Source organism: Salvelinus alpinus, chromosome 31 (assembly GCF_045679555.1).
Source record: "Salvelinus alpinus chromosome 31, SLU_Salpinus.1, whole genome shotgun sequence".
Taxonomy (NCBI): Eukaryota; Metazoa; Chordata; class Actinopteri; order Salmoniformes; family Salmonidae; genus Salvelinus; species Salvelinus alpinus.
In genome coordinates this window covers 10,164,768-10,188,630 of record NC_092116.1, presented here as the reverse complement: position 1 = coordinate 10,188,630, position 23,863 = coordinate 10,164,768, and the positions used below count along the sequence as shown (strand labels likewise).

The 23,863-nt window shown below is 44.5% G+C and overlaps 1 protein-coding gene across 2 annotated transcripts; it reads right to left on the bottom strand.

The window, feature by feature from the left end:
• Nucleotides 1-3,965: 3,965 nt before the first annotated feature.
• On the bottom strand, nucleotides 3,966-18,200 carry c31h4orf54 (chromosome 31 C4orf54 homolog). 2 transcript variants are annotated; one of them, XM_071378382.1, is made up of 2 exons: nucleotides 10,209-18,200; nucleotides 3,966-6,891 (listed from the first exon to the last, which is right to left on the bottom strand). In XM_071378382.1, exon 1 carries the CDS (start codon nucleotides 15,096-15,098, stop codon nucleotides 10,233-10,235), a length of 4,866 nt encoding a protein of 1,621 aa, XP_071234483.1. In that variant the 5' UTR covers nucleotides 15,099-18,200; the 3' UTR covers nucleotides 3,966-6,891; nucleotides 10,209-10,232. The 2 variants fall into 2 exon arrangements, with proteins under 2 accessions (XP_071234483.1, XP_071234482.1); XM_071378381.1 differs by having other exon boundaries at nucleotides 3,966-6,847.
• Between the last annotated feature and the right edge of the window lie 5,663 nt (nucleotides 18,201-23,863).

The window sequence follows — 23,863 nt, the reverse complement described above, 5'->3', positions numbered from 1 at the left end:
GCTGCTGGGCCAAATGTCTGGTCAGGTGATATGGGCACACCTAGTAGTGGAACCTTCTCTTCGTCAGGGAGGATGGACTGCGCTAACCATCAGCTAACCATGAAGGCATTGGATGAGCAGGTCTGTAACTGTAGACTGTTCTTTCATGGGCTCAGCATCATATTTTGCAGAGAAGCATTCCTGCAGCTCCTTATGACAGAATTGCTGATTTGCTAACAAAGCCTATTGGCTGAAGCAGTGCTGTCATGTGTGCTGCATGGTCACAGTTGTAAATGAGAACTTGGTCTCAACTGGCCTACCTGGTTAAATAAAGGTGAAATATATATTTTTTATTTTATTTTATTAAAAAAAATAGGAAGCGATCAGATGCCTGCATCGTTTGTTAGGCAGCTCTTGGTTTGAACTGTGACAGAGAAGCAGGCAGAAGCAAATGATTTGTCCATACGGGCTAAAACCATTCTCAACTGCACCGTGAACTGTAGGGGTTGGGTTTGGTACCGGCAAGGGAAACCTGGCCAGGATGTGCTCGAGGTCAGACTCAATGGTTGCCATATGACTGTCCAGTGACTTAATCTCTTTGCCCATCTCAGTGTTGAGATTTGTGCCCAGGCAATGATGAGTGATGCAGTTTATTGATCATTGATCTGTATAATAAACTCATCTGATGAGAATCCAGAGGCTCAGCCCCCAAAGCACGCAAGTCGAGATTTCAATGCTTTGGGTTTGTGAATGCAAGAGCTGCTACCCTGTGCAGCCACTTGAGCATGTTCAGCTCCCAAGCAAAGAACGCAAAGTGTGTGCTCATCTGAGGCTAGAAGTTGTTTTTCACACTGCTGACATGGGGGATTGATAGCAATCTCGTAATGTAAAACACATACATGTGAGCGTGAAGAAAAGACAGTATGTCACGCCACACCGCCTTTTATATGGAAAGTGTCAAGTTGTATTTGTCAACATTTTAAGGGATGAGTAGATGGACATAACCTACTGCAATCATTCTGATCGAACACATTCAAATATTTTATGTGACTGTGTGTGTGTGTGTGTGTGTGTGTGTGTGTGTGTGTGTGTGTGTGTGTGTGTGTGTGTGTGTGTGTGTGTGTGTGTGTGTGTGTGTGTGTGTGTGTGTGTGTGTGTGTGTGTGTGTGTGTGTGTGTGTGTGTGTGAGAGAGAGGGAGAGGGAGAAGGACCCCTTTGGCATTTACGGTCTGAGTTCATCCTTGGTGAGAATGTCTTTACAAATACGTCTGGTTGTCATCTATGCCAGTGTGTATCATCAGGGTATCAGGAGATAGGAAGCCCACCTGCCCCTCCAGCACTGTGACACCATATGTTCTGAATCAGTAAAGCTGTTGCTTGACTCAATATTGTCAAAGCTGCTAGCCATCGGTATAGCTACACTGCATATTGACTTTTTCCTTGCCATGGTCGACTGTAAATTGAGAGGCATATTAGCCAATAACAGTGTTTAATTAGTTCATTGATTTGTCATGTCCAGGTAACACAGTTATTCTTGTCATTAGAATCACTGGTGTTCAAGAAACATGTTACAATTTACACAAAGTGTTGAGCTATGTTTCCTGGATAATGGTTACCAACATACAATTGGCAGTACTTCACTGAAGAGCAATATTTTTTTATTGTAATTCTAATAGCAGAATACTTAATTTTTTATACTAGTTTCTGGTAACAGAGTGGCACTCTAAATTTGACTGAACACAGTTTAGCAATAATGGATAATTCCATTTATAGGGCCTTGCTCTGAGCAAGAGGACAAGCACATTAGAGTGTCTCCTTTGAGAAACAGACACCTCACAAGTCCTCAACTGGCAGCTTCATTAAATAGTTCCCGCAAAACACCAGTCACAACGTCAACAGTGCAGATTATTGTCGGAAACTCACAGTTCTGCTGTTCAAAGTATGTTGTTTTCACAGTTTTAGAAACAGGAAGTCCTGGTTTGTTTTGTAATGTCTCTCAGGGTAATGAGAGAAGGGTCTGACTTATGTTGTTGATACTTTAAAAATATACCTTCCAGAAAATACTCTCCTTCCATTTGTCCAAAAGTATTTCTCATTCATTGTGTTCGAGCACTGCTCATTCATGTTTTAATTTTGTGTGAAGTAATGATATACAGTCGACTCCTGATAAGTGCACTTTGAATAAGTGCAAACTCTGTGGGGGGTTTTCCAGTCCCAATAATATATGCCATATAGCAGAAGTTTTGGGACTTGAGTGCATACATTTTAGTCCGGCTCTATCTGTTCGGGGGTGCCAAGCGAGGTTTTATTGGGCCCCCTCAACCTCACAACCCATGCAACAAGCAGATTTTCATATGGGCCCAAAACATGACTGGCGATTACGTTAGTTCATCTCTATGCTTCATGGCTGGGTCTGTCTGTGACCGACATAGGAAGGAAACTGCTGATGCACTACAATATTTCAAAATTGCACTTTGTGTTTTCTCAACATTGAGACTGTTTTGCTTGTTTTTCATCAGGGGCCCTATGCATAGTGTGTGGTCTGCATATAGTGCAAACCCTTATTTTAGGGTTGCATGTGTGACCCCAGCGAGAATCAAACCCTCAACCCTGGCATTGCTAGCGCCACGTTCGTACCAACTGAGCCATATAGGACCACTAGTGTGAACTTGTTAGCTTTAGTGGCCTTTTGAAATGAATCCAGAACGAGTATCATCTTTCTAAATTAACACCTAGATACACAGATTAACATGATGATGGCATAGCTCTTTCACTTAAAGTTCAAGGTCCAACTCATCAGTCACCCATTATTGGATCTTGACTCACTCTCTCGTGAATGGCTTTCCAGAACGCATAAACACATACTGAATAACAGGAACACATACCATTTACTGAGGTCTAAGTATAAAACTTCACCTTTTCCGCCTTCTGTTAAAAGTTCAAAGGGAGCATCTATGGAAACAGCAGCTTCGTTTGTTTGGGTGATAAAGAGAATACCATTTCTTCAATTTAAAATTGTAATCAATATTCACATTTTTCTTGAACTCACTACCACACCTGTGTTCGGTTCACTTCATATCAACGAAGAAATATTATATAACATACAGTATCAAACAATGTAAAGTAATTAAGTAAAAATACTTCAAAGTACGATTTTAGCTGTTTTTGTTGGGCATCTGTACTTTACTTTACTATTTATATTTTTGACAACTTTTACTTCACTACATTCTTAAAGAAAATAATGTACTTTTACCTCCATACATTTTCCTCCATTCATTTTCCCTGACAAATGGTCCAATTCACACACTTATGAAGAGAACATCCCTGGTCATCCCTACTGCCTCTCATATGGCGGACTCACTAAACACAAATGCGTAGTTTGTAAATTATGTCTTAGTGTTCTAGTGTGCCCTGGCTATCCGTAAATTACAAAAACAAGAAAATTGGTTTGCTTAATATAAGGAATTTGAAAAGAGTTTTACTTTACTTTTGATACTTAAGTATATTTAAAACCAAATACTTTGGGTGACTTTCACTTTCACTTGAGTCATTTTCTATTAAGGTATCTTAACTTTTAATCAAGTGTCACGGATCCCTCCGAAACTGTGTCATTACGCACACCTGGTGCCCATTTCCTTGATTAGTAATTGTATTTATGTGCCCTTTGTTTCGCCATTCGGCTGTCCATTATTGTTCCCATGTCCGTTGGTCGTGTGAGTACCTACGCGTTGTCGCAGTCTGTGCTGCGTGTTTTGTGCGTTGTGTATTACGGGTCTCGTCCGGTGTCATTCTACGAGGTTTACCCTCGCTCTTTTGTTTGGGTACATCCCGGTGTTTTGTATACATGTTTGTTTTGGGTGTATTAAAAACCCAGATGATGTATTCCTGCTCCTGTCTCCAAATCCTTTATATCAGCGTGACATCAATTATGAGATTGGGTACCGTTTCCACCACTGGTATCAAATAAATAAGAAAAGGAGACCAAGTTCTGGAAAAGTATTTCAAATTTATTAAACAAGTCTCAATGTACATTTGCTTGCAAAAACACATTCATTCGCAGTAGCAATATATTTTACACCATAAAGAAGTATGTTTGTTTTCTTCAACTGCTAGTTTTCTACACTTCCTGTGGCCAGTAGAGGCATATTCAATTCCTTTGCTGTTTCACAAAAAATCTATATTTTCTTTTCCGTTAGGTCCATCCATATTGTGAGGTAAGGAGAGACCTCAATATCTAAAAGACACTCACTTTTTTTCACTCACTTTCTCTTCCTCCCTTCAACCCTTATTTTTAGACTTGCTCATGCCCTCACAACATTCTTTAGTCCTTCTGTCCAATATTTAGTATACACCTTTCACAATGACGCCTCAAAGGTTAAACCTTTTTTCTGCAGCAATACTCATCAAATGTAGTGGATTACAAAAATTCCATCCCTAGCCAACCCTGAAACAATCCACTGCTGCAAATATATTTTTTCACGAAGACCTGTGTGATTTATGAAAACAGGTAAAATTATGAAAGTAAATTGTGTAAGTGTATTGTCCTGCATTAAAGTAACTGTCCAGTGTTTCCAGATTTTGATGAAATATGACCAATTATTAATTACAATATGAGTGAAATAGTTTTCCTTAAAAAAATTGTAATTAAGTATGTTTTTCTGTGTTGGAATGGTGTGGGCGTACCCCAACAACAGAATGGTGTGGTCATATACAGCTCATTAAAAATATTAATGCGAGTAGACCGCAGATTGGCCAGCTCATCCTCCTCCGGGAAGGTGACATCATCCTCTGAGGAAATAGCAAGTCTTTTTTAAACGGTCTGTTTGAGATACAAGTTTAAAGTGTTTTTTCTCCAATTGCAACTTTGGCCACAAATACGAGTATTGGATAAGTCAACAACAAAACATAGTCATTAAATTTGATTTCCACTAGACAGTTACTTTAAAGGCCCAGTGCAGGCAAAAATGTGATTTGCCTGTGATTTTCTATATTTCCACACTAGGTTGGAATAATACTGTGAAATTGTGAAAATTATGACCGTGCTCTTTTAGTGTAAGAGATGTTTGAAAAGACCGCCTGAAATGTCAGCCTGTTTTGGTGGGATGGAGTTTTGTAAATCTGTTAATAGACCAATAAGAAAGAGAGTTCCAAACCTCTCTGCCAATAACAGCTAGTTTTCAATTCTCCCCTCCCCACTCAGACCACTCCCAGACAGTCCTAGCAAAATTATTTGAGAAATTGCTCTTTGCTAAGCAGCTATTTTTGTTTATTTTTGGACCTTTAAAAATATCAAACATCAATCCCAAAACATACTCATGAAGGGAAATGGATGGACTGGCCAGCAGTTCCGAAAGCATGTGGTTTGCTGTACACATTAATATAATACAGCGAAAGCCCCATCAGCTTGTCCAAAACAGACTTCAACTCATAAATGTGAGATTACTGTATCCCTGTTACTGTAAAAACATCAAGAATACTTTCCACACCGCAAATCTTCAGTTGTGTTTTTATGAAATCTTATGAAATGTCTAAACATCCACCTCTTACTCACAGTGCTTGCTACCTGCATTAAGAGCACTTAAATGTGACAGGGCAAAATTGTCAACACTTAATGACATTGCAGTAATAACAATACCCAAGATAAACAGGCAACAACATACCAATTTCAGTAGAAGTATATCAAACCAAACCACATATTGCATAATGTGTATTCAAGACAAGCGCTCATTCATTTTCAATAGTAAAATAATGACAAGGTTCAGAAAGAAAATAGAATGTCCACCATAATTGTTTTTAGTGCTAATATTGTTGGAGAGACCTAAAAAAAAAAACATATAGTTTTTTTAAACAATTAAACCAAAACAAGATTATACTGCACTGAACTGAACTCATCAACAGGGACAAAGCAAACGGCAGGTGGCACCTTAACAGAGAGAAGGGAGGAAGCCAAGTACAGATTCAGATCAAGGTCAATAAAGATACAAAGAGAGATATAAGCCCTCTTCCATTCTCCTGAGGACTTAGTTCAAGTGTGCTGTTCAAGTGTGCTGTTCAAGTGTGCTGTTCAAGTGTGCTGTCATGCCTCATGTACTTGCTAAAGAAATAAATGGGACAAGCTGCACCCTTCCGGAAGTTGTGCATTTTAGAACATAGACCTCTAGTGTGGAGAATGCGACAAAGAAAATGTCTACAACATATTTCCCAATCCATTCCTAGGAACCTCTCAGTGAGCACTTATTTTTAGCCCGGCACTTGCACACTTGATTTAACTCCTCAACCCTTGATTTGTTGGCACAGGTGTGTTAATGCTGGGCTATAACAAAGGGGTAATGCTGGGGGTCCCACATGAATGGATTTGGAGCCTAATCTTGTTAATAACCAATGGAGGGTGGGTTTGACAATCATGCTTTTCTTATGTGAAAATACATGATTACTATTATTAATTCAATGTCAAGATGAAATTGATTATCATGACAATGCCTGCGAGAACAATTGCATGAGGTTATATTGCATTGCATGAGTATTGCAATATGAAGTCAAAATGACACAAAATCAAACATGTAAATAAAATATACAGCACATGGTAAAAAACTACATTAACTAGTGGATTTTTTAAATTATTTTTTTTACAATGAAACATTTCTGCCAAACTCCCAAATGTAACACAGAGTTGTTAAGAAAATAAAGGGGGATAGAGTGGTAGCCTACTTCAGAAAGGTGAGGCAATAACAATCCTGTCAGTTGAGATGACCAAGAACCCTGATGACCATGACGACCGGCATTGATGACCATGAACCATAGAGTCCAGACGGTAGGGTTAGTGGCACTGGAGGGCCCAGAACACATCAGGACACGTCAAAAGTCACTCCTGTGTTGGAAACAGAACACATCAGGTCACGTCAAAGGTCACTCCTGTGTTGGAAACAGAACACATCAGGACACGTCAAAGGTCACTCCTGTGTTGGAAACAGAACACATCAGGACACGTCAAAGGTCACTCCTGTGTTGGAAACAGAACACATCAGGGCATATCAAAAGTAACTCCTGTGTGGGAAACAGAACACAAGGTAATGGGAGATTGGGATTAGGAAACTGGAAACTTGTCATGGTTCCTACATAAAACGTTAACACTTTAGTTGAAGAAAAAAAGGTACTATCTAGAACCTAAAAGGGTTCTTCCGCTGTCCCCATAGGATAACCCTTTGAAGAACCCTTTTTGGTTCCAGGTAGAATCCTTTTGGGTTCCATGTAAAAGCCTTTCCACAGAGGGTTCTACATGGAACCCAAAAGGGTTTTACCTGGAACTAAAAAGAGTTCTCCTATCAGGAGAGCCGAAGAACCCTTTTGGAACCCTTTTTTAAGAGTGTACCTAAAGAATCATGCTTATTTACTGCTACAAATTAATGTGGCATGTATGGAAATAAATATCCTTCAAATAAAGTATTCCCCCCCAAAAAATAATGAACTGCAGGAATTAGAGCATAACATTTTTCTGCAATTAACGTTAATAGTCCTTGTTTTATAACCATAACCAAGGGGTATGTGGACACATGCTCATCGAACATCTAATTCCAAAATCATGGGCATTAATATGGCGATGGTCCCCCCTTTGCTGCTATAACAGCCTCCACTCTGCTGGGAAGGCTTTCCACTAGATGTTGGAACATTGCTGTGGGGACTTGCTTCCATTCAGTTACAATAGAATTAGTGAGGTCGGGCACTGATGTTGGGCGATTAGGCCTGGCTCGCAGCCGGCTTTCCAATTCATCGCAAAGGTGTTTGGTGGTGTTGAGGTCATGGCTCTGTGCAGGCCAGTCAAGTTGTTCCTCACCGATCTAGACAATTTCTGTATGGACCTCACTTTGTGCACGGGGGCATTTCATGCTAAAACAGGAAAGGGTCTTCCCAAAACTGTTGCCACAAAGTTGGAAGCACAGAATCACCTAGAATGTCATTGTATGCTGTAGCGTTAAAATGTCCCTTCACTGGAACTAAGGGGCCTAGCCATAATCATGAAAAACAGCCCCAGACCATTATTCCTCCTCCACAAAACTTTACATTTAGCACTATGCATTGGGACAGGTAGCGTTTTCCTGGCATCCGCCAAACCCAGATTCGTCTGTCGGACTGCCAGATGATGAAGAGTGATTCATCACACCAGAGAACACGTTTCCACTTCTCCAGAGTCCAATGGCGGCGAGCTTTACACCACGTGTGCCGACACTTGTCATTGCGCATTGTGATCTTAGGCTTGTGTGCGGCTGCTCGGCCATGGAAACCCATTTCATGAAGCTCCCGACGAAGAGTTCTTGTGCTGACGTTGCTTCCAGAGGCAGTTTGAAACTCGGTAGGGAGTGTTGCAACCAAGGACAGACGATTTTTACCTGCTTCAGCATTCGGCAGTCCCATTCTGTGAGCTTGTGTGGCCTACCACTTCGTGGCTGAGCCGTTGTTGCTCCTAGAAGTTTCCACTTCACAAACAGCACTTACAGTTGACTGGGCCAGCTCTAGCAGGGCAGAAATTTGATGAACTGACTTGTTGGAACGGTGGCATCCTATGACGGTGCCACGTTAAAAATCACTGAGCTTTTCAGTACGGGCCATTCTTCTGCCAATGTTTGTCTATGGAGATTGCATGGCTGTGTGCTCGATTTTATACACCTGTCAGCAATGGGTGTGGCTGAAATAGCCGAATCCCCTAATATGAAGGGGTGTCCACACACCTTTGGCCATGTAGTGTACTTGGTATAAAACTTTTTAGTTGGGTAGGGGAAGTCCCAATCTAATTGTCTGCTGTGCTTGCGTCCCTGCTGGTACTGTATGTGCCCATGATTTGTTTATGTAATGGCTGAGTGCCAGAGATGCTGGTCCACTTCTCACTTTTTCCCTTCTGCGTGACTGTGTCCTATAAAAAGGTTGACGCCATTGCAGCCCTGCGTTGCCACAGCCAAGAGCCTTGATTTCCAGCAGCAGCTGGCCTACCCCTGTATCAGCACAACAAGTGCCTTGCATCGCACTGACCTTTCCCTCCCTCCCCCGGCCCCCTAGCTATGCTGGCCTGGCCACGCCTCTTCCCCTTCCCCAGCAAACACCAACCAATGCCACTCTGGGCCAGCCGAGGTCTCCTATCCCCGATATCATCCTCGATAGCTTTAATATGACACATCATTCTGATACTGGAAGCAGCTAGTATACTTTGAGATGTGGGTAAACAGTGTTTCTTAACTCCGTCCCTTGAACATCCCACTCCCAAGGTTGCACATGTTCCAGCCAAGTTCAAGCACACCTGATTCAACATATAAAGGGCCTGGTGTTGAGTTCAGCGGTTGAATCAGGCATGCTTGAGCAGGGCTAGCATACAAACGTGCAACCTAGGACTGGAGTTGAGAAACACTGCAAGAGAGGCATGTCTGCAGGTGGAATGGGCTCGCCTTAGCCAAATAGAACTGTATCTTTCATCCCAAACAGCATGTTTAAAAATAGCAGGTGGTTAATGTCACTTGTTTTAAACAGAGCTGTTTTGATACCAGGTCTGGAAAGAGGTTAAAGTTCAAAAGGTTGTGCATGCTAGAGTTGCGTTACTCAGGAGTGGGTTACCACCTATTCATTCCCTTTACTGAAATAAATAACTGTTGAAGAATGCCAACAGGCTCATAAACACGGGGCTTCAGGTCACCTGCAACACCTTCTGTCCCTGTCTACACACGTTATTAGCTGCAGTAATGATATGTTAATTAACTGGTTCAAGGGCTCCCACCTGGGGAAATACTGTACCTCTTGCACTGTAAGGACGTGTTTACACTGGAACTGGTTTGTATAAGACGTCTCGGCCTAGACACATATTTTTGTAGTTAAGAAGATGGAGTATTTTTGTAGTTAAGAAGATGGAGTATTTTTGTAGTTAAGATGTTCTTCTATTCTATGATCCCGACTTATACATTTGAAACAGCATTATTATGTTTTTAGGACTGAAATGTCACCCATCAATCCTCCCTTAAAATAGCCTAAGACTTGACACCAAAAATCACCTGGAACAATATCCATAGATGTTTTACTCCATTATAGTGTAGGGAAAGATACATTGGTGTGCAAGTGATTAAGATTGTCAATTATACTGTCATAATTAGGATGTAAATTACGCTGATTAGTGAGAAGAAAGAAATATAACAAGAGCTGCCTGTCTTAATGCAGCCATACAATATGATAGAGTACTCAAAAAATTCACTTACGTATCATGTGACAGGTCCTGCCGTTTACCTGTGCTCCACCACAAAGCTCATGGTGGTCCCATCGAAAGAGGGCGGGGCGATGATGCGTGGTCCCTGCTGGGAGGTGATGCTGATCACTGGCTGCTTCCCGTTGGAGAAGCCCTGGACCCCCGGCCTGCCCTGCTGCTGGACTTGGCCCATACTGGAGCCTCCAGCCGAGGGAGACTTCCCAGACCCTGTGGCCATGTAGTAAGGACTCTCCATGTCCATGTAGTCTGGCTGGGAGGAACCGCCTTTGTCTCCAGAGTCTTCCTGCTCCAACGGCATGGAGAGCTGCGACTGCATTCTAGTGGGGATCAGGGTAGGCGTGCTGGGCATGGCGGGCATGAAGCCTGGGTAGATCATGTAGGTGGGGCCATAGGAGCCGGGACTCAGGGCTAAAGGCGAGATGGGCATAGGCATGGGCATGGGTGGCATTTGGGGCATGGACATGGACATGGACATGGGAGACATGGGCTGCTGGGACATGGGCACGTCCACATACTGGCCCGTCTCGGGGTCGAAGAGGCGGCGGGTGGCCTGCTGGACGGGGGTGTCCACCAGATAGTAGTTCCCTGTGATGGGGTCAAAGAGCATCTTTCTCTGGGTGCGCTGGTAGTGGTCGATCTGGGGGATGGCTTGTGGGGACATGGTTGGGGAAAAGCAGTACATCTGTGGTTGGGCGGACGCCATGCTCTGAGCCATGGGCATGTGGTAGATGGTGGCAGTTGGCGTGTCCTGGGCTCTCGTCTCCATGACGATGGTGGAGCGTTTCTGTGGGGAAAGTCGTGTCTCTTCCTGCCTCCTGGCGCCGCAATAACCGGGTGGGCTGGCCATCTGGGTCTTGGCGCCAGTGGCGGGGAAGTTGTACATTGCTGTCTTCTCGCATCCACCGCCAGCGGACGCAGCGGCTTGCTTGGCGCTGGTGGCATGAGACTTGACGGGCATGGTGAGGTAGTTTTCGTGCTCGGCTGAGGCTCTGCTGAACTGGAAGGGCATGTCTGCCGTCATACTGTTGGCCGTCTCCCTCTGTCTCTCCCTCTGTCTCTCCCTCTGTCTCTCCTCTGCCTTTCTGAGCTGCTGGGAGATTTTCACTGACACCGGAAGTTTAGGAGACACTTGGCTGAAGCCTTTGCAGTAAGGTGATTGTGATACAGCATGTGGCTGTGATGATGCCTTGTTATTGTTATTTGTGGGGGGGTTTCCTGAAGCCATGGAGCTGACATTAAACACATTATTGGTACCCATTGGTGTTCCACCTAGCTGAGCCAGGGATTTGGGCACATCCCGGCTGATGGGAATGTGAAAAGTCTTCGGGGGCTCTTTCTCCTCTCGTTTGGGTGGTGTTGTTTCGCAGACGGGCAAGGCGGTCGTAGCAGGCAGGGATTTGCCAGAGTTAGGGTATGAGTCCCTCCGGATGAGCTTGTCCATGTTAAATGTTGGCACGGCCATGGTATTGGCCACATTCACTCCCTCCTCCTCTGGCCCATGCTCCTCTCTGGATAAGAGAGAGAGCACATGACTGTCTGATAATATGGAGTGTGGCTCTGATTTCCTCTTCCACTCATTTCTATCAAAAACATACAACTGCTCCATGGTTTTGACTGCAGCCTGTAATTTCTCGAAGGCACCCAGGTTGGACATTTTACACTCAGGTTTGGTCTTGTCACCGATGTCAGGTGTTTTATCCTGTCTTCTAGAAGCTGTTCTGGTTTCAATTACAAGTCCAATGGGGCCTTCAGACGAATCACCTTTCTGTTGTTTTGTATTGCCTAATGGCTCTCTCCATGTCGGTTGGTGGATGCCGCTTTTGGTGCCCTCTTGCTGGGGTGATGACCTGTCAACTTCAAATGAATCCTCGTTGAGCCTCGGTTTAGAATACCCAATTAGATTTCCAGATAGCTTCCCATTCCCATTGGTATTGGTATTCACAGACTGACACTTTATTACTATGGGGGAAAGCGACGCAGGGTTTCGATAAGACCCCTGTTTGAAAAGCTTTTGATCTGAGTTCAGGTCGCCGGCGGTGGCGTTATTATCCAACGACACAAAGTGATAAGAACTTTTAACCAATTTACGCACGTCTCGAACTTGGTGTATAGGTGTTTGCAGCTTGCCCCTGTGGTCTCGTATGTCTCTGACCGTGAAGTGTGGTACTTTTTCGGAGGACTCACCCTTCAACGCTGCGGCGAGCGCTTGACATCTGGACTCGTCGCCTGCCTTTATCAGGTTGACTGAGTTGCAGCCTATATTGGAAGGCACCAGCTTTGCAACGTTGAACGGGTCGCTTTTGTTTTCTTTTACACTCCGTAAACTGATTTTAATTTCCGGTGATTTGGATGTTACCACACTCCTCGGACCAGCGACGTATTGGGTGTTTTTTGCGCGTAATTTCATACCTCCTCCCTCTCCTTGATCCGCGGCCGCGCGGGTCGAATAATTCATAGTCGGCAGCTGTTTTGAAACTTCTCTCTCATTGGACAGTTGTTGGATACTTGGCACAAACAAATGTAACATTTTGGTTAGCTCACTGTTGCCTGAATCGGTGTACAAGTCCGTTTCCCCCTGGTTGTCGTTGGACGAAGACGGTTTCCCCTCCGGAGTTTTATCGTTTATATGTTCCTTTTGAAACTCTAGCTCACCGTCCCTCCAGGATCTGAATGCGCTATTTTGGCTGCGTAGCAGTGTGTTGTTGGCCGCTTCGAATGCTCCTTTTTTAGTCTCGAATCCTACTTCATTTGTCGACGCTAAATTCGTTTCTGGTGCAAGAGTTAAAATGTCTTGTCTACGACATTCGTCCTTGGCATCGCACGAGCTAGTGTCCACTAAGTCCCCTAGTTCATCGACACAAACAATAGTTAAGTCAGAACTCGCCTCTGAGTATTTCGGGCTTTGCCTTTGGAAATCCTTGGACTCTTTCGGTGTAGCCCTCTCCCTTTCCATGTGCGCAATTTCAGGCTCTTGTTGGAGAAGGCAGTGAGATGGAGCGTGATAGGACTCGCGTATCTCCCCCCTCTCCATTTTGCGCTCCTGCTCAAACTGCATTTTCTTAGAAATTACATTTTTAAGAAGGCTCGAGGCGAATATTGCTTTCTTGTGTGTGCCTTCCATGGTTTCCCCTGCATTACAGGGTTGCTTGCTGGCCTCATTCCTCTGGCCGCTTGGCAAGGTGCTGGTAACTTCATCTGTGGAACGTGATCCTGTTGCGTTTTGTGCAAATTTTGAGCGCCTTTCGCTCCCAGGCAGCCCTGATTTGACATTACAACGAATATTTAATGTTTCTGTGAGCGTGATAACTCCACCGTGCCCCGTCCCAAATTTTCCCATAAGCTCAAGTTTCTTTGCTGCAGAAGATGCGTTATAGGGACCAGAAAGAGCACCATTCAATGCAAAGAGCTTGTTCGGGGGCGGTTTAGTACTAGCCAATGCCAAACCCTTATATCCTTTATTGTCTTTATTCTTAACAATTTCAGAGGATGACGTAGAACTTTTATTAGACCCTGTATTTGGTTCGCGTCCCTGAGACATGTTCATGTTGCCATATTTAAGGTCAACAAAAGTTGACCACCTGTTCAACCCCAGCTCGGAGGCGGAGGACTCGCTGGAGGTACTGAAATTGATGGCATCAAAATATGGGTATGCTAAACTCTTGAACGCTCTGGCAGTCAAGTTGCGCACTTCCTTATCCGCATCGTCAAGTTCACTGACGGCGCTGGAAGCACCGCTGGAATAGTCGTTAACATCTTTCCCTTTTAATTTCTTGCCAAAGTGCAAGCGTCCGGGGGCGGCTATGAAACACTTAGCACTATCACAGACATTCTCCGTATTTGCATCACCAGCTCCTCTAAAAACATAGCGACTCATGTCTCCGGCGTGCTTGGCATGATAAATAATATTTTCATTTTCTTGGACGTTGCTAGGCTCATTTATAGCTCGAGAAGTCGTTTTGATTGACAGGTGGATCTGTCCTATAACATTATTTTGGTTCTTTGACAGACTTTCATCTGAGATGGCGCACTTGTCCCTGTCCCCGAGATCACTTTCCAGCTTAGTGCTGACTGCCGGTCCGCTATTAGCCTGACCCTGATTGCTTTTCACCCTCTTCTCTCTTCCTGCCATCGTTCCATCGCCGTCAAAAGCAGCATATTCTACAAAAGAGTAGATCTGGTTATCATCCCACCCCTGTCCGATATCATTATCGACATCGTGATCTGAAAGCTCGGAGAGCTGGATCTCGTGCGTGGTTATGTAATGAGGCTCATCCTCCACGGTACTGCAAGGCACGCAATCTTCACAATCACCGGTCAGCACCAAGCTCACATCATCATCCGATTCACTTTGCCCGCTTAACATGTCAGTGTATTGTAAATCTTCATTGTCAATTGGCATATTTTCTACATCCTCAAATGAGTCCTTTCCCGGTGTCCACTCCGCGGTGACCTCCCTATTACCAACGTATCTAGGGGATTCGGGAGAGTCCATCATGTTTTCATTCATGTTAGGAACCTCAGAGAAGCAGACAGTTCCAAGAAACCCTGATAGATAGCCCTTGGCACACTCCTTTGTGTTAATATCCTCCTTTAATTTGTCGCCGTTGATATGATCAGTCACCTTACTCATCAGGTCTCCGTCTCCAGAAGTTTTCTCTTCTGCTCTCGAGCCACCGTTGCCCTCGTCAATCGCCATTTGGCTCCCCTCACCGGTGACAGTGTTCGTGTCGTCTGTATCTATGTCAAGTAAATCATTAAATTCAACGTACTTCGATTCGTCTTGCGTCCCAGTGGTATCCTTGCTATCTGGCATGCGCTTTTTTAACACGACGGTGGACTTTGGGTAAGTTCGATTTTTGTCGGACGCGTCCATTGTTTCCATTGCATTATGCACGCCTTTTATGCTGTCTATTTTACATTTGGCATAGGATAGAAAAGAAACAATAGAGGTAGAGGTCCCCAGGATTCCCTACTTCACTCCCTGATGTCCAGAGAATCAACCACAGGATCCTAGTGGAGGTATTGCTGTGCGCGGCGCCTCTGGCCAACAGTGGCACTCCGGACTGTCACTTCGGATGCCATTGGACACGCCGGCACTACAGACATTCCATACTAGAAACATAAAGCATCTAAAATGATTAGCTATTTCTGAACCGGTGCGCGCTTCCACAGGCGTGAACAAAATTAACGCATTAAGCTATAGGCCTACTGTATAATGGATATTTTTAGTCGCTCCAACTCAAAGCCTGAACTTGGGAGATGAACAGAATAGGCATTGTGTGATGGGACGGACCCGTTGCAGCTGGTCTTAACAATACACAAATATAGAAATGGTGACGAAATGTTAAAACGGCTTTTTTTAACTTCGGTTATGTGCTGCGTGTTTTGTTTCACACCGGAGACAAGGCTGTCTCACAGACATACCACCCAAGTGCAAACAACCCACTGGGCACAGACGTCAATTCAACGTCTATTCCACCTTGGTTCAACGTAATTGAAATGACGTGGAAACAACGTTGATTCAACCAGTGTGTGCCCAGTGGGAATGATTGGAAGGGATTTAGAACTTAATGTAAATGCTTGTAAACGCCTAAGTGTATTATCACACTTTTATGCACGGCATTTTAAGCCACATGATAATTATTTTAAGACTAAAAGTGAGATGCGTGTCACTGGGTGGGAATAGGATAGTCACGTTGTAAGCGTTGCTTGTAGGCATATGCCAATAGGACAGTAAAGTTTTTCTGACACGCACAGGCAATGGTGAATATGCACGGTTGCATCTCAATGAATCTACTCAATTGTTTTATTCTCAATGAATAGTTATTTGTGTTGAAAAATAATTACATTGCTTAGGCTAATGACAGTCAATACAGACCATTTATTAAATCATGAAATGAACACTCAATATCGTATTTTCCATAAAAGCACAATTCTAACTGATTTTGTACACAAATAAACAAATGTCTCTTGACATGTAATATGTATCAAATTAAGGCTAGATTTTAAGATAGTGATTTTCAGTATAACAAAAATGTTTTGCTGTGTTCTGCTCAAAAGTGACCGGTTCAGAACCATTTCAGCGCCGGACAGCTCCTTAGAACCACTTCCGTAAATTCAATTCGCACACAAATGAGCTCGTACACTATTGGTTTAGGCTGCTAAGCATACAGTCACCTGCAAACATATTGGCACCTTTCATAAAGATTAGCAAAAAAGACTGTATAAAATAAATCATTCAAATACTGAGCTATATTGTATGCAAAAAAAGGGGGGAATTATTTAATTTTATACTAGCACAATTGCTCAGAGAAATTGATTTTGTTTAACAAGTAATACAAATAAATACAAAAAAGATAGGTGTCAATATTATTGGCAGCTCTGTTTTCAATACTCTAGAAGCCTCCCCTTGTGAGGATAAAGACAGCCTTTTTCTAAAATGTTTTATGAGATTGGAGAACACATCGGGAGGGATCTTAGACCATTTCTCCAAACTCCACATCCTTGATATCCTTCGTCTGCGCTTATGGACTGACCTCTTCAATTCAAACCACTGGGTTTCAATGGGGTTCAAGTCCAGAGACTGAGATGGCCATTGCAAAATGTTGATTTTGTGGTCAATTAACCATTTCTTTGTGGATCTGGATGTATGCTTGGAGTTATCGTCTTGCTGGAAGATCCACTTGTGGCCAAGTTTCAGCCTCCTGGCAGAGGCAACCAGGTTTTTGGCAAAAAAGTCCTGATACTTGGTAAATTTCATGATGCCGTTGACCTTAACAAGGGCCCCAGGACCAGTGGAAGCAAAATAGACAAAGAGCTCTATTTCCATGTCATCTGACTATAGCACTGCCTGGAGTTTGCTAAACAGCATTGGCACTTGGATTGGAACTGGTGCTATGATCAGATGACATGAAAATACAGTTCTCTGGCCACGCACACTAGTGGTGGGTTTGGCGTCAAAAATTGAGGAAAATGCAGAAAAGTACCACATACCTACTGTAAATTATGGTGGTTGATCTGTATATTATTGTTTTCTTTACCCTATTTTCTCCCCAATTTCGTGGTATCCAATTGGTAGTTACAGTCTTGTCTCATCGCTACAACTCCCGTACGGACTCGGGAGTGGCGAAGGTCGAGAGCCGTGCATCCTCCAAAACACAACCCAACCAAGCCACACTGCTTCTTGTCGCACTTAACCCAGAAGCCAGCCGCACCAATGTGTCGGAGGAAACACCGTACACCTGGCGACCATGTCAGCGTGCACTGCGCCCGCCACACCACAGGAGTCACTAGTGCGCGATGGGACAAGGACATCCCTGCCGGCCAAACCCTCCCCTGGCCCGGACGACACTGGGCCAATTGTGCGCGAGCCCCATGGGGTCTCCCGGTCGCGGCCGGCTGCGACAGAGCCTGGACTCGAACCCAGAATCTCTAGCGGCACAGCTAGCACTGCGATGCAGTGCCTTAGACCACTGCGCCACTCTGTAGGCCCATGGTGGATCTTTGATGTTATGGGACTATTTTGTTCTCATATAATTTATATTATTATAATATTTTTTTGTAGTATCATACATAATTGCTGTCACATTTTATTGCAGCAATGGGATTTAAAAACATTACTAGTACATTGTGTTATTACATTACCTGGAAACATAAAGAGAGCATTTGGGGAATGTTCTGGGGTGGTTGTTACTGATGTTGTACACACATTTAATTGAACGTTAGGAGAACATTCAAAGGATATTTAAAATATTTTTAAAAAAAATAAACACATTTTGTTGTCAAAAACATTCTTTGAATGTTTGGGATGTTATCATCCTTATGTTAGATAAAACCCCAACTAGAACATATTGCGAATGTTAGCTAACTTCCTGGGAATGTTCCTGGTTTGCTGGGCAGTTTGCAAGAGTTTTTTTCAGCAAGTGAAATAAAAATAGTAGCAACTGTATTGATGACAAAGACTTTACTGTTCGAATAATGACATACAGTGCATTCGGAAAGTATTCAGTCCCCTTGACTTTTTCCACATTTTGTTAGGTTCCAACCTTTTTCTAAAATGGATAAAAAACAATTTTTTCCCTCATCAATCTACCATACCCCACAATGAAAAAGCAAAAACAGGTTTTTAGAAATTTTACCAAATTTATTAAACATAAAAAACTGAAATTAGCCTCGAGTCTTCTTGGGTACAAGCTTGACACACCTGTATTTGGGAAGTTTCTCCCATTCTTCTCTGCAGATCTTCTCAAGCTTTGTCAGGTTTGATGGGGAGTGTCGCTGCACAGCTATTTTCAGGTTTCTCCAGAGATGTTCAATTGGATTGCGCTCTGTCTGGGCCACTCAAGGGCATTCAGAGAGTTGTCCCGAAGCCACTCCTGCGTTGACTTGGTTGTGTGCTTTGGGTCGTTGTCCTGTTGGAAGGTGAATCTTTACGCTAGTCTGAGGTCCTGAGCGCTCTGGAGCAGGTTTTCATCAAGGATCTCTCTGTACTTTGCTTCGTTCATCTTTCCCTCGATCCTGACTAGTCTCCCAGTCCCTGCCGCTGAAAAACATCCCCACAGCATAATGCTGCCACCATTCTTCACAATAGAGATGGTGCCAGGTTTCCACCAGATGTGACGCTTGGCATTCAGGCCAAAGAGTTCAGGCTTGGTTTCATCAGACCAGAAAATCTTGTTTCTCATGGTCTGAGAGTCATTAGGTGCCTTTTGCCACTCCAAGCAGGATTTCATATGGTTTTTACTGAGCAGTAGCTTCCGTCTGGCCAATCTACCATAAAGGCCTGATTGGTGGAGTACTGCGGAGATGGTTATCCTTCTGGAAGTTTCTTCCATCTTCACAGAGGAACTCTGGAGCTCTGTCAAAGTGACCATCGGGTTCTTGGTTACATCCCTGACCAAGGCCCTTCTCCCCCGATTGCTCAGTTTGGTTGGGCGGCCAGCTATAGGAAGAGTCTTGGTGCTTCCAAACTTCTTCCATTTAAGAATGATGGAGGCCACTGTGTTCTTGGGGACCTTCAATGCTGCAGAATTTTTTTGCTACCCTTCCCCAGATCTGTGCCTTGACACAATCCTGTCTCGGAGCTCTATGGACAATTCCTTCGACCTCATGGCTTGGTTTTTGCCCTGACATGCACTGTCCACTATTGGGACCTTATATAAACAGGTGTGTGCCTTTCCAAATCATGTCAAATCAATTGAATTTACCACAGGTGGACTCCAATCAAGTTGTAGAAACATCTCAAGGATAATCAATGGATACACCTGAGCTCAATTTCGAGTCCCATAGCAAAGGGTCTGAATACTTATGTAAATAAGGTATTTCTGTTTTTTTTATTTTATAAATTTGCAAAAATGTCTAAAAACCTGTTTTCACTTTGACATTATGGGGTATTGTGTGTAGACTGATGAGGATGTTTTATTTATTTAATCCATTTTAGAATAAGGCTGTAACGTAACAAAATGTTGAAAAAGTCATGGCTTCTGAAAACTTTCCGAAGGCACTGTACTTTGTTATTTATGTCTGACAGTCATACGCAAGTCACCATAAGTTGACATCAGCTGTTTATGACATAGGTTATGACAGTATTATGACAGCATTCTTAAGGATTAACTCAAGTGTTATCAATTTACATTTACATTTAAGTCATTTAGCAGACGCTCTTATCCAGAGCGACTTACAAATTGGTGCATTCACCTTATGATATCCAGTGGAACAACCACTTTACAATAGTGCATCTAACTCTTTTAAGGGGGGGGGGGGGGGGGGTTAGAAGGATTACTTTATCCTATCCTAGGTATTCCTTAAAGAGGTGGGGTTTCAGGTGTCTCCGGAAGGTGGTGATTGACTCCGCTGACCTGGCGTCGTGAGGGAGTTTGTTCCACCATTGGGGTGCCAGAGCAGCGAACAGTTTTGACTGGGCTGAGCGGGAACTGTACTTCCTCAGAGGTAGGGAGGCGAGCAGGCCAGAGGTGGATGAACGCAGTGCCCTTGTTTGGGTGTAGGGCCTGATCAGAGCCTGAAGGTACGGAGGTGCCGTTCCCCTCACAGCTCCGTAGGCAAGCACCATGGTCTTGTAGCGGATGCGAGCTTCAACTGGAAGCCAGTGGAGAGAGCGGAGGAGCGGGGTGACGTGAGAGAACTTGGGAAAGTTGAACACCAGACGGGCTGCGGCGTTCTGGATGAGTTGTAGGGGTTTAATGGCACAGGCAGGGAGCCCAGCCAACAGCGAGTTGCAGTAATCCAGACGGGAGATGACAAGTGCCTGGATTAGGACCTGCGCCGCTTCCTGCGTGAGGCAGGGTCGTACTCTGCGAATGTTGTAGAGCATGAACCTACAGGAACGGGTCACCGCCTTGATGTTAGTTGAGAACGACAGGGTGTTGTCCAGGATCACGCCAAGGTTCTTAGCACTCTGGGAGGAGGACACAATGGAGTTGTCAACCGTGATGGCGAGATCATGGAACGGGCAGTCCTTCCCCGGGAGGAAGAGCAGCTCCGTCTTGCCGAGGTTCAGCTTGAGGTGGTGATCCGTCATCCACACTGATATGTCTGCCAGACATGCAGAGATGCGATTCACCACCTGGTTATCAGAGGGGGGAAAGGAGAAGATTAATTGTGTGTCGTCTGCATAGCAATGATAGGAGAGACCATGTGAGGATATGACAGAGCCAAGTGACTTGGTGTATAGCGAGAATAGGAGAGGGCCTAGAACAGAGCCCTGGGGGACACCAGTGGTGAGAGCACGTGGTGCGGAGACAGATTCTCGCCACGCCACCTGGTAGGAGCGACCTGTCAGGTAGGACGCAATCCAAGCGTGGGCCGCGCCGGAGATGCCCAGCTCGGAGAGGGTGGAGAGGAGGATCTGATGGTTCACAGTATCAAAGGCAGCCGATAGGTCTAGAAGGATGAGAGCAGAGGAGAGAGAGTTAGCTTTAGCAGTGCGGAGCGCCTCCGTGACACAGAGAAGAGCAGTCTCAGTTGAATGACTAGTCTTGAAACCTGACTGATTTGGATCAAGAAGGTCATTCTGAGAGAGATAGCAGGAGAGCTGGCCAAGGACGGCACGTTCAAGAGTTTTGGAGAGAAAAGAAAGAAGGGATACTGGTCTGTAGTTGTTGACATCGGAGGGATCGAGTGTAGGTTTTTTCAGAAGGGGTGCAACTCTCGCTCTCTTGAAGACGGAAGGGACGTAGCCAGCGGTCAAGGATGAGTTGATGAGCGAGGTGAGGTAAGGGAGAAGGTCTCCGGAAATGGTCTGGAGAAGAGAGGAGGGGATAGGGTCAAGCGGGCAGGTTGTTGGGCGGCCGGCCGTCACAAGACGCGAGATTTCATCTGGAGAGAGAGGGGAGGTATCAATGATACTTCTATATCCCTAAAGATGCCATTTCTCTGGGTGATAGTGTGATTGGTAATGGTGATATCTACAACGTGATGGTCTATAACAGGGGTGGGCAAACTTTTTGGCTCGAGGTCCACATCGGGATTTTGAAATTCAACAGAGGGACGCATTTTTTGGGGGACCAATTGTTTGTTAAAATCAACTTGTGGCGGCCTCCCGAGGGGTGCAGTGGTCTAAGGCACTGCATCGCAGTGCTTGATGCGTCACTACAGACCCGGGTTCGATCCCAGGCTGTGTCACAGCTGGCCGTGACTGGGAGACCCATGAGGCGGCACACAATTGGCCCAGTGTTGTCCGGGTTAGGAGAGAGTTTGGCAGGCCGAGATTTCCTTGTCCCATTGCGCTCTAGCGACTCCTATGGCAGGCCAGGCGCATGCACGCTGACACGGTCGCCAGGTGTACGGTGTTTCCTCCGACACATTAAGTGCGGCTGGCTTCCGGGTTAAGCGAACAGTGTGTCAAGAAGCAGTGCGGCTTGGCAGGGTCGTGTTTCGGAGGACGCACGGCTCTCGACCTTCGCCTCTCCCGAGTCCATACGGGAGTCGCAGTGATGAGACAAGACTGTAACTTCCAATTGGATACCACGAAATTGGGGAGATAAAAGGGGTTACAAAAAAATATATATTAGATTTTTTCGTGGAACAGTTTCATTTCAATAATGACTTTTTCTGTAAAAAATGGCTAGCTGGAGCTTATCTGAGTGGTTGGCTGTGAATGCCCTCACCTGCTAGTACTTATTGCTGATTGTTAACATTCTGACTTGCTAAAGCCTGTCCGATAAGAACAAGACAGACTTGTCCATATCCAGAGTTGTATTGTCTCTTGGTCACCACCACACATTAGGACACACATACACATAGAAGAAGTGATCTTTGTGATACATAGGAGTGGACTTGTGTTTTTTATGGATGAGGTCAATCCATAACGCAGACGAAGGACATCAAGGATCTTCTATGTGTGTGTGTCATCTGCCGACAACGATAGCAACTCTGAGATAGTTGGAGTGGCCACAGTTAAAATGTGCATTCGGGCATTCTGATTGGTGGAAACCAGGAGGCTGTGATAGACAGCTGAGAAGGGTAGAAATCCCCCTAACCGGACTGTGGGGAAAGACACATGCACATGGGTGTTCAAAAGACAGACTTCGTTGACTTGCGTGAGGTTAACAAAAAATGACTGAGAAGCTCAGCTGATGATTGTATGCTGTAGCATTAAGATTTCCATTCACTATAACTAAGGGGCCTAGCCCAAACCATGAAAAACAGCCCCAGACCATTATTCCTCCTCCACCAAACTTTACAGCTGGCACAATACATTCAGGCAGGTAGCGTTCTCCTCCTCCTGGCATCCGTCAAACTCAGATTCATCAGATGATGAAGCGTGATTGATCACACCAGAGAACACGTTTCCACTTCTCCAGAGTCCAATGGCTGCGAGCTTTACACCATTCCAGCCGACACTTGCCATTGCGCATGGTGATCTTAGGCTTGTGTGCAGCTGCTCGGCCATGGAAACCCATTTCATGAAGCTCCCAAGAACGGTTATTGTGCTGAAGTTGCTTTCAGAGGCAGCTTGTAACTCTGTAGCAAGTGTTGCAACCGAGGACAGAGGATTTTTACCCTTTACCCGATTTTTACGCGCTTCAGCACTCGCCGATCCCGTTCTGTGAGCTTGTGTGGCCTACCACTTCGTGGCTGAGCCATTGTTGCTACTAGACGTTTCCACTTGACAATAACAGCACTTATAGTTGACCGGGGCAGCTCTAGCAGGGCAGAAATCTGATGAATTGACTTGTTGGAAAGGTGGCATCCGATGATGGTGCCACGTTGAAAGTCACTGCGCTCTTTAGTAAGGCCATTCTACTGGCAATGTTTCTCTGTGGAGATTGCATGGCTGTGTGCTCGATTTTATACAACTGTCAGCAACGATTGTGGCTGAAATAGCTGAATCCACTAATTTGAAGGGGTGTCCACATACTTTTGTATATATACAGTTGAAGTCTGAAGTTTACATACACCTTGGCCAAATACATTTAAACTCCGTTTTTCACAATTCCTGACATTAATCCAAGTAAAAATAACCTGTTTTAGGTCAGTTAGGATCACCACTTTATTTTAAGAATGTGAAATGTCAGAATAATAGTAGAGAGAAAGATTTCTTTCAGCTTTTAGTTCTTTCATCAAATTCCCAGTGGGTCAGAAGTTTAGATACACTCAATTAGTATTTGGTAGCATTGCCTTTAAATG

Bases quoted from the DNA above. Each gene is read 5' to 3' on its own strand.
- c31h4orf54 (XM_071378382.1), bottom strand. From the start codon at position 15,098: ATGGAAACAATGGACGCGTCCGACAAAAATCGAACTTACCCAAAGTCC.